Raw genomic sequence first — 12,121 nt, 5'->3', positions numbered from 1 at the left:
GTTCCGTACTACAAGTGATGCTAAGATAAAGGAAGATTTGTGAGACTGCAAGTAAAAAAACTAATCAAGACTGAATTTGAAGATAGTTTGAATGACTGTGAAATTGCTGCATGGACAATTTTATGTTATATACAATTTAATTGGAAATCATAAGGCAGATAACTAAAGAACTTATAACTGAGATTCATAAAAAAGTATAAAAAACTTCAAATAAACTATAAAGCACTTGGACATAATATGTCACTAAAGATCCACTTCTTAGACTCTCATCTGAATTTTCCCCTTCAACCTTGAAGCTGTGAGTGATGAACATGGAGAACAATTTCACCAAGAAGTATCCATTATGGAAACATGTTGCCAGAGAATATATAACTAAAGAATTTGGCAGATTACTGCTGGAATCTCAAAACTGATGTAACTATAATAAACTACACCAGAAAATCCAAAAGAAGCAGATTTTAGACATGTTGAAATTGCATGTAATATTATTATACTACAATCACAATGTTTTTTTTTTACGACAAAAAATGATAATTACAAAAACTATTCCTAAAAGAAAGAAACCATTTACATACTTAAAATCAGTTAAAAAAAAAAAAAAAATACTATAAGGTTAATTCTTATAAACAAACAAAAAAAATTTGTTGTTCAGTGAGTTTTGAAGTCTTGTCATTTTTTTTCAAGCCAAGTCAAACAATTGTCCTTGTTTTTGCCTTAAAACTATCATAAATTCATGAACATACTGCATTTTTGGGTGAAAACTTAATGAGTGGTTGTGTCTTAAAAATCTAATTATTCAATTTTCATGGGGTTATCCAATATACAGCACTCTAAGTAATTAATTTACCTGGTAAGAAGGGGTTAATAAAATTCTATAATAAGCTGCTATTTTACACTATGTAATATGATATAAATGTTTGTGTCCAAAAATAGTTGTCATAGTAGGTTAAATGTACATTTTAAGAAAATGTTTATAATTAGTTTTCTTGACATTGTAAAAGTTAAAGGACATGTAAACATTATTTTCATAAAAAAAATAAAAATAAATTAACGAATAATTTTTAATATGAAATTCAATTTAATTTACATATAATTTAAAATAACATTAAAAAAACAGCAACTCTTGATTTACAGATGTTAATGTAAATGTAACCATCTGAAACAGAAAAATATTAAAACTAAACAATATTTTTTTAATACCATAGAGTGAAAGAAAATACAACATAAAGTTCAGTGCTTACTGAAATTGGTTCAGATACCAGTAATTTATTCATAATTAATTACCATTAATTATTTTACAAGAGAGGAATGACTACTATTTTATCACAAAAATTGTTTTGTAGTCAATTTTGTAATCAAAAGTTTAAATGAAAACACCATCAAAATCTAAAAATATGTTTTGTAGTAAATTATAAAACAGATGAGACATAATGCTAAAATTCTTCCTGATTATAGATTCATTTTCAATACATGATCAAACAAAGACATTTTCCCGTTTTTGAATTAGCCATCATCAAATGTGGAACTGTTCATGACTGTGTTTTAACCAAAAGCCTTTTATAATAGTTATAGTTTTAAACTAAATGTGTTTTTAAATCTGTTGCAAAATGACCGTATGTTGAAAACTGTTTCATTCTTTTAAAGGACAATTTCATCATGACAAAGCACAAAGCTGCCACTACTTTTACGTTGCCACAACTTTACCTTATGTAGCATCCAATTGTGTTAAGGTGTCGTTTCATGACTTTGAGACTGAATTATTCTTACATGTCTGCTCCAGACCTTTCTGCAAGTGTACTTAATAAATTGTTCTGGACACATTGTTAAGAACTGTACGAACTGTTTAATTACTTTATTAACACTATAAATTAAATTAATCAATTAGAAAGTATAATTATATCAGTCGTGACAACCAAAATTTGATCAAAAATCAATGATGGATAGAAAAACTGTCTTGTTATAAGCTGCATTTTGCTACACTAAACTTCTACTTTACTATGGCCTCAAATAAGAATATATTTTTTTCAAGTATGGATGATTTGATTACATGAAAATTCAATCAAAAGTTACTTAATGCAGATTCAATATATAATATGAATTATAAATAAGGGTACTTTTTAATCTGCCTGCAATATAAACATACTTTAATTAAATTTAATATTGTGGGGATTAGGGAGACTGAGCACCCAATCAAGTGGCTACTAAAAACTTTGTTTGTGGACAGATGGTATAATAATATAAATTATAAGTGAGTGTATATATATATATATTTTTCTTTTCTTGAAAATTCAAATAATTGATTAACATATTAACAATTGTGCTAACAAAATTTAATATTAAATGAAATTTATACCACTAAAATATAGTAAATATATAGTTAAACTTACCATATTAATTCTAAGAATTGATTTTCGCAGGATGCTGGCATCTTCAATTGGTATTTAACCTATAAATAGTAATTAAAATGTTATTTAATAGTTTTTTAAATGTTATTTATAGATTAAAAACCAACTGAAGATGCTAGATTCCATGAAAATTGATTCTTGGAATTAATTTGGCAAGTTTAACTTATTTATTTACTGTGTTATGGCAGTTTAAGCATTTACTTTTCATTTAAAACACACACACACACACACACACACACACACACATATATATATATATATATATATATATATATATATAGAGAGGGAGAGAGAGAGAGAGTGAGTTATGAGCTTCATTAGCATATATAGGTAATATATTAGTAATGTTTTGTCAGTGTTGATAGTAGTAGTGATAATTCAAGTGATTATGTAGATGACACTGACAACGATCCTGATTATCATCCTGAAGCAGACAACAATCATCAACATCAGGTAATTTTAGTCAAAGAACATTTATAAATGATGATCCTGAATATGATGAAAATATTTCATAAAGCCCTCCAGTACCACCTAGACTCAAGAGTCAGCCACATAAACAGCAACTAATCAGTAGCAATTCATCTCAGTGAATCAAAAGATAAACTGGATGGACAGAAGTAAACAAAGATAATGATCCAGGAAATAAATATAATTTTCAATTTAATGAAATCCCACGAGTTAAATATTACCTCCCCGAACTCAAAACCTGTCTTGATAAAGATGGGGATCAACAGAAAGCCTGCAATATTCTGTTAAAAACAGAATAAAGGTATGTACAGTCAGTATAAAGATATACGAGGTGTGTTCAAAAAGTAACAAGAATTTTTGTTTTTTGGAAAGAATTAAATTTATTCGTCTACATTAATGTTAACCCCTTCAAAATAGTCTCCATTAGATATACTTATGCCAGTGCTTTTTCCAATCCCTGAAACACTTCTAGAACATAGTCTTTGAAGTGTTTAGCTCTGTCAGCTATTCACTTTTAATCTCATCTATGCTTGTAAAGCGATGGCCCTTTAAGGTTCTCTTTATTTTTGGGAATAGAAAAAAGTCACCCGGGGCCATGTCTGGCAAATATGGTGGCTGGGATATCATTACAGTGTTGTTTTTGGTTAAAAATTGAAGAACAAGCAATGAAGTGTGAGCAGGCGCATTATTGTGGTGCAAAAGCCATGAATTGTTTCGCCACAAATCCGGGTGTTTTTTCAGATTGCTTCATGCATACGGTGTTGAACTTGTAGGTCACTCCTTATTGATCACTTGACCTGGTGGCAAGAACTCATGATGCACTATGCTGTTAAAATCGACCGTACCTGAGCTTTTTTCGGTCTTGGTGATCCAGAATGCCTCCACTGGGATGATTGAGCCTTAGTTGACATCATATCCATAACCCATGTTTCATCACCTGTTATGACACGTTTCAATAGTTCTGCATCGTTGCCGATTTCATTTAGTGACTCATGAGCAACTTCCATTTTATGCAACGCTTATACCAACTGTAAACCCTAGCTTTACTCATAGAAGACTCACCAAAAATAATATTTAAAACATTGCTACACTTTATTCCATTTTTATAGCAAAATTTAATACAAATTCTCTGATCCATTATTTATATAAATAAAAAAATCGCCAATCATACCAAAACATGTGTTATTGTTTTGACAGCTGACAACAGACTAAACATCCAATATGGCTAAAGATGAACAGATACTTTTCAGACATGTTTATCACTACAACAATGAAAAAATCCTGAGAATCGGACTATTACAAACACAAAATTCAAGTAATTTTTGAATACACCTCCGTATACAGAGTACATACAGTCAGTATATACCTTGATTTGGATTGATGTTTAAACATGATAAGACTCCAAGCTATTTTAAAATTTTTCTCATATGGTAGATTCAAAAAACTTGCCTAAACCACAAGAAATCAGTTAATATCTTTGTGCATGGTTTCAATTATTGATTGAACATAATCGAATGTCTAGATTTCATTACACTCCAAAACAAATTGGGAGTCACAGACAAGCCAAAAATGATAAGTGACTACAACAATCATATGGAGGGAAGTGGATGTATCTGACCAGATCCTGTATACATATTTAAATGACAGGAAAATAATCAAGTACTGGAAGAAGGTTATGTTTAGTATTTTTGATGTTAAACTCAATATACTCTATATCTATACTGATATATAAAGAGGTAGAGGATGATTTTTGTTTGTTCAGGATAAACAAAAAAAAAACTACTCCATCAATCGCAACAAACTTTTTTACCCATATCTGGCATAACTGAGAAGGTTTTTAAATGTATTTTATATTTCATTTCAAAAAAAAAAATTATATATATATACATTATATTATATATATATATATATATATATATGTAGTAGTGGAGATTTGAGGGTTGAAGCACAAACTTTAGTGAACTGAATTAATGAACTGAGAAACTGTGAGTCTCTATCACTATGTGAGCTGGATTTGAAATGAATGAATAATATTACAAAAAAAAAAAAAAAAAAAATATGAGGGGGGTAAAATTTTAATTACTACTAAGAAATAACCAAGATATCTGGATATTAATTGATCCTTATGTATATAATTTTGTAAATTACAGCTACTAATGTTGATTTGTTTGGTTTCAGGAAGCCATACATTGAAGTAAACCCACAGTATGGAGAAGATAGAGGCTTGCAGTAAGATTAAGTTCCTTCATTTGAGCGGTTACAGTGCCCAGCAAATCCACAATGAAATTATGACTGTTTATAGAAATGGTAGTCCGTTATATGACACTATTGTGAGGTTGGGAGGTGGAAAATGAATTTTCAAACTGGCCACATGTCCCTTACAGACGATCCAAGAAGTGGAAGGTCATCACTCACAAATGATACTGCCACAGTGAAGAAAGTGAAGAACAGAATGTTATGATCATCAAAGGCATCCTTCTTGCCAACAATGAATCAAAGCGATGCCGCTTAGAAATTTTGCCACACCTGCCTTGCCTTATTCTCCCTATTCTGTCCCAAAAAACTTTTTCTTATTCCCAGAACTCAAAAAATCATTGCGACATCAGAGATTTTACAACACAAATGATGTCATTCAAGAAATGGAACAATGGTTTTTGATGCAATCTGCTGAGTTCTACAATGACCTACAAGGTCACAAAATGCAGGAAGAAATGTAAAACTCTGGATGGTGACTATGAAGAGAAGTCTTAAGAATAACAAATAAAAATTAAGTTTCTATCTCTATTATTTTTTAGTAATAATTAAAACTTTACAATACCCCATCGTAGAATTAAATTTACATTAATTAAAATAATATTACATAAATTAAAAAAAAAACTGTTTAACAGGAATGGGCTTCCCTTGGGGACTGTGTGTGAGGCTAGACCAATCATCAATATCAACTGCTAAAAAAACCAGGTTGAGCACCTCCCTATAATATCTCTGCAAACAATCATCTGATTTTCAAAATTCAAACAGGGTATTTGTTAGTAGGTTGAAGGCTAACTTTTGCCTTCAACCTACCTACCTGATGAGAGCTACATCAGGTAGACTCTCAATCTAACAGATCATGGTTATTCAGAAATGGTGTTACATCTTCGCAAACAATTTTCAATTTTAAAAATTCAAATGGGATAATTTGCAGGGATATTGGCATTGAAATTCAAACAGGATGTTGGTTCTCCACTAGGCGGCAGACACATTATGGTGCATTTCACACAATAATTTTTTCATAGTTCAGTCTACTTAATAAAAAGAGCATATACTGTCAGTAGCTGTTAATTAATGTTGAATATCAGACAATTTTAATTTGTTTCTTTGACCTATGTATAGTAGTTATGTTAATGCAGTTGTATTCAATTACTTAGGTAATGTGGTATACTGGTTCTGCAATAGGCAATAAATATTTTATTGTTCATTTGTTCATATTTTTTTCAAATTATTGAACAGCATCTAAATCTTATTATATAAAGAGGAAACGTTTGTTAGTACATTAGCAAAAATTTTAGGAACTGCTACACTAATCGGTACCAAATATTAAAAGTAGCTTCATTACGTAATCCAAAGTGTCAGAGGCTATATTAAGATGAAAAACTATTCATTTAAACGTGTAAATAATAAATAATTCATTATGGTGCTGCACTTCTTTCTTATGGTGAGCCGCTCCCAAGATATTTTTCAATCGAGATTCTTATTGAAATTGAAGACAAGGTTATAAGTTTGGGGAAAAGTATTTATGTGATTTCAGTTTACCAACACCAATTTGTGATGAAAAAGATATTGAAAACCCCTATGACACAGTTTTCTCTATGCATCAAAATGGTCCTCTTGGTAAAATTTTCAAAGATAAAAGACTTATTATATGGGATGAATCACCATAACTCATCAAGCTCATGTTGAAGTGATTGACCATACTCTCAGAAGCCTCTTACATCATGTGATAAGTTAATGGGAGGAATAACTTTTGTCTTTCCTGGAGATTTTAGGCAAAAGTTTTCAGTATGTGCAAAGCCATGATGGGGGATACTATTTATAAATACAACAATAAAAAAAAAAAAAACTAATGATGTCAAACTATGTTTAGATTGTATCTGTTGTAGTCAAAAGAATGACTACAAAAAAAATTGACCACAAAGAAAAATTGCAAGCACTTTGTACATATGTACAAAGTGCAAAAGAGGTATGAATACAAAGTGCTATCCTCTTTTTTGTTATTAACTTTATTGAGTGATACTAATTATTTTAAATCAGTTTTATTTAACAAGTTACATGTTACAAGTTACATGTTAATATGAAATGACTTATTTCAAAAAAATCTTTGTGAAATCTTTTTTCTCAACATACTGATTTAAAAACTAGTAATGTCTTTCACCTAGAATTTCTGAATCCCAGTCAGGCATGGCATTTTTCATACGCTACAAAATTTTATTTCCAACTCCATTCACAAATTTTAACCTTATGTGCAGATATAAAAAAAATCCCTTCAAACTAAAAAATTTCTAAACAAAATTCAGGTAATAAATTTTTTTTTACATATTTGTAGTATAATATTTTTGAGTGTCTAACATTAAAGAACACTTAGTTTTAAACAAAACAAAAAAGATCATGAGATTTAGTTGAAAATTAAAAATTTAATGAATTTTTTTCTAAAATACTCAAAATTGTCAAATGTTAGTCTAGCACTTTATACATGCACTGGGGGTAATTTCGTAGCATTTTTTGAATAGTTACATAAAATATTATAGTACTGAAAGGATTAATAAAGAAGTGGCTGCTCTGGGCAACTACTGTCAGGGGCTAGCATGAACTACAGATGGAACAGGGCACCAATGACTGATCCCAATTCTTATTACAGTCATCTAAAGACAAAGAAGTAGAGGATAAGGAAATGGGAGGAAGAAGAAGAAGGGGGTGATCAATTAGGTACAAAGTCTGTCAATTTTGGGAAGGGGGGGGGAGATAAATGCCATGCTATACACTACAGAAATAATAAACACTTAGTATATTAACTAAAAATTTTAAAGATGCAGTGTTTCACCACATTTATTAAGGAATTCTGCTTTAAATATGTACAAGACATTTCCTGTTTTCATACTGACAGACATCATTTCATAAAAAGTACAAATTTAAAAATGTAATAATTGTACCATAAAAAAAGGAAAGTTATTAAACGTCATTTAATGTTATTAATTAACTAAAACAGCTAGTAAATTAATAATTACAAACCTGTCATGCATAATATGATGGAGGCACAATAAGGTCCGATAATACTGATAACTGTTCTTCTGTGAACTTTAACTTATGTTGCACCCAATTATCTTGATGGGTACGTTTAAAATCCCCAAGAGTTTTCCATATTGTATTCTGAAAAAAAATTGTTCAATAATTTAATGTAAAACTGTTATTGGAAACTTGACATAAACCTTTTACAAACAAACCTTTTTGCAGTAACTTTTAAATAAAATTTCAAAAAGACTACTCAAGAATATAGTATGAGCATGCTCTGTACAGCACAAACAGTTATGGCAGAATTAAAATTTTTACTGAATATTTCATTATTGAAAATAGTTTGGATTGTTGAAAATCCTGCATTTCTGATTTCAGACTGTATCAGTGTTGTTATTTTTGAATTATTGAAACTAAATATGTGTGGTAGGATGATCACCTAATAAAACTGCTTATTGTTCATGACTATATTACAAAAAATCTTTTTTATCATTATTGTAATTGCATTTTTAAATACTTCTTCACAGGTTGTGGTTTTTCTACAATCAGGTCAGGCTATAAAATTAATTTATAGCTTAATTGCATTTTTAAATACTTCTTCATAGGTTGTGGTTTTTCTACAATCAGGTCAGGCTATAAAATTAATTTATAGCTATAGAACAGTCCTGATAATAACTTTTATGTAGTTATCAATAAATATTACATAAAAAAAGGTGAGAGGGGGGTATGTACATTTTTTCTTAAATAATGTAATTACATTTTTGATAGCAGACGCTTCAAACAATAATTTCCATGCCAAACATAGCCATACTTCTTTTCCAATTGTAGAAAACAATTATACATATTTTTAAATATGCAGAAAATTTGCTATCTTATAAAATTTCAATAATAAATTTGTTTAATTAATAAATCAAAATAACATTTTTGGAGTACATAAATAAAGTGAAGTTTGTTTATTAAAATAGATATCATTTTAAAACTGTTACACTTTTAAAATTGTGAGTAACAACAAGGTACTCACAATACCTGTGAGTACCTTGTTATTCACAGGTACTAACTTTATACATTGAAAGTAATTCCTACTGATTGAAGTGTTTTATAAACATTTTAGTGTTAAGTTCTATAAATATTTTCAACAAGAATATTTAATTTAAGCAAATTATTAGAAACTACCAATTAGAAAACAATAACTATCATATTAAATTGGCATAATATTATATAAATTTTTGCTTAGAACAGTTGCTTTTTTAAGAATTAATTTTTTTTAATTTAAAGACGTATTTAGTAAGCAAAAAGATTAAATTAAGATAATATTTACTTGTAGCAATAAAGAAATTTTTATTTTTACTTTTTAAAATTTAAGTCTGCTTTGAGCTCAGGAGGGCCTGCAGCCCATGCAATTTTTATCTGTTGCAAATACAAATTCTGTAGCATTTTTTAGCTTAGAATAAAAACTAAGCTAATATGTCTTAGAATATGTACAATCTAAACAGCTTTTTCTTTACTAATTATTTCCAAAAAGCATGGCTTCTCTAATCCCATTCGCTAAAAAACTTGAACATTTGTCAATCAACTAGCTTTCAACATTCTATAGCAGCACCATAATTCAAAGGGTTTTAATACTCTTTTTTCTGCTTCCCCAAATGTCCAAGTTTCACAACCATAGAACACATTCTATGAAAAATCTTTATTAGTTTTTTATGAATGTCATTCTGACATTCTTTGCAGTGAAAAGTTTGCATGTTTTGTTGAATACCGCCTTTGCTTGGATGAAGCAGATCTCAACTTTCATCTTTGATCTTTCAACTAGGGTTACCTTACTGCCCATATATGTAAAGAATAGTATGCTCTGAAATTGCCCACTACCCAAGATGAAGTTTGTGTGAATTCTTTGTCTGCTTGCCAATAAGATTTTGGTATTTCCTTTATTTATTTTTAAAACGAGTTACATTATAGTAATTTCTGACTATATGTAAACAATATCACCAAAATAAAAAATATACATATTTAAAAAACGTGGGAAAATAAAAATCATAGGTGAAAAATGCCAAATACAATCTGGGAAATGAATCCAAAACTAGCCAAATAAAAGTCAAAGTATAAATTGTTTTAAGGAGAAGTTAGAGAACCATTACTAACTTGTAAATAAATCTATAAAGCAGTAACTTCATCTTAATGAAATTTTATAAATATCCTGGGCATGACTAAATTTAATGTTTTTTTTGGAATATATTATCCTTGAAGCTTTAAACCACACTTTCCTTATTTGTGAAAATGCTATAAATATATTTTCCAGAGTTAAACCTCTGATAAAGTAGTTTTAATTTAAAATATAGCTTAACTTAAATTAATCTAAAAAAAATTAACTTAAAAAAAAAAAAAAATTAATTTAGCTTATATTAATTTTAATTTCTTTTTCCTGACATTTCTTTTAAAATGGTGAATCAAGTGTGTGATCAATAAGTATTTGACTTTGGCTCATAAAAACAAAAATACTTACCCTATTTAGTTCAATGAGTTGTCCCTTTCAAAGTAGGCACCTTCTGATATAATACTTTTTCTATTGTTGGAAGTATATTTTCAAGTCATTATTAGTGCCCTCTGGTTGCATATCTTTTGACCTCTTATCTGTCTTCAAATTTCTTTCCTTTAAGCAGAATTTTAAGTTTCGGAAAGAGCCAAAAATTACAGATAGCCATGTCTAGTGTGTAAGGAGCCTGCTGAAGTTGTTTGATTCTGTGTTTTGCAAAGAATCCCCTAAGTTGTTATTATAGGTTGGAGCATTTTCACGATGAATTTTCATGACATATAACCTTCGCTTATGCTGACAGTCTTTTTAGATTATCAAGGAATATTTCATCACAAGTATGCTCCGAAGGACAAATTGTCAATAAAGAGAATTATTACAAACTGCTCTTCATTGGCTAAGAGATGCTGCTTGACATAAAAGACCACAGTTTTGGGAAAATAGCAACTGGACAATCCATCATAACACTCCAGCCCATGCGTTGCAACTTATCCAGAGATTCATGGCAAAGAACAGGATCAAATAACTTCAGCAGCTTCCTTACATCAGACATGACTCCCTGCAATTTTTGGCTTATAATTTCACTTAAAGATTTGAAGACAGAAAAGAGATGCAACAATGGACACATGGTGCTCATTAAAAATGACTTCGAAAAATGCTTTCAATGGAAAATTGCTGGGGTAAGTGTGTTACATCAGAAGGGACCTACTTTGAAGGAGACAAGTCACTGAACTAAACCAGTGTTTTCACTTTTATGAGCCAGTCAGATACTTTTTGATCACACTTCATGTGTTTTATCATATCATACAAGTTGTGCTTCAAAGGCAACAAAAAATGAAATCCATAGTCCTAAGACAATAAATATATATTTTTTTTAAATCTTAAAAATACACATATATAATATAACAATACAGTCAATAAATCAATTAACTAAGATAAATGCTACTTTATAGTATGAATAATATTAATACAAAAAACATGCAGTCTTACAGGAATTGGTTGTGGATCATTAAGGTGCAAACCTAAATATAGAAATATTTGAGGCACAGTGTCTGGTACATCATAAGGACTAGCATTAATAAATGCACACAGTCCTAAAACACCAGCATGCCTTACAGCAAGACCATTCACCACTTGTTTTTTCTCTAATTTCACCTTAGTTTTACACTGTTTTTTAAAAACTTTCTGCAACAAAAAAAATACCATAACTCAACTACACAATAGGGAAGAATAATTTTCCTTTTGTATAAAGGAAAATGACACAAACATTAATATAAATTTATTAATAACTTTAACTTAATAAAATTGATTAAAATATTCCTGAGCACTTGGTTCTACACTTTTTTTTAATACTATTTTACAACTGCAGTTAAAAGTAGAAATTCATTACTTTCATTTAAAAAAACAAACTCATACAAATTTGAAATTATTTTTATTGATAGTTAAAAATCAGCAT

At 29.4% G+C, this 12,121-nt stretch overlaps 1 protein-coding gene across 3 annotated transcripts in view; it reads right to left on the bottom strand.

The window, feature by feature from the left end:
• Window positions 1–1,043: 1,043 nt before the first annotated feature.
• Window positions 1,044–12,121, bottom strand: part of LOC142325375 (proteasome activator complex subunit 4A-like) — a 168,651-nt gene continuing 157,573 nt past the window's right edge. For 2 of the 3 annotated variants that reach the window (XM_075367071.1, XM_075367073.1), the window contains exons 33-35: window positions 11,656–11,850; window positions 8,139–8,276; window positions 1,044–1,156 (exon numbers count right to left, since the gene is read on the bottom strand). In XM_075367071.1, coding sequence (XP_075223186.1) covers window positions 8,142–8,276; window positions 11,656–11,850 — 330 coding nt within the window. In that variant the 3' untranslated portion in view covers window positions 1,044–1,156; window positions 8,139–8,141. Of the gene's footprint in view, window positions 1,157–2,387; window positions 2,447–8,138; window positions 8,277–11,655; window positions 11,851–12,121 lie in introns of those variants that run through there. The other variant, XM_075367072.1, reaches the window with a different exon arrangement.

The sequence above is a fragment of the Lycorma delicatula genome, chromosome 5 (genome assembly GCF_047948215.1).
Source record: "Lycorma delicatula isolate Av1 chromosome 5, ASM4794821v1, whole genome shotgun sequence".
NCBI lineage: Eukaryota > Metazoa > Arthropoda > Insecta > Hemiptera > Fulgoridae > Lycorma > Lycorma delicatula.
The sequence above is the reverse complement of the archived record's forward strand: the minus strand, read 5'-3'. Positions and strand labels throughout refer to the sequence as shown.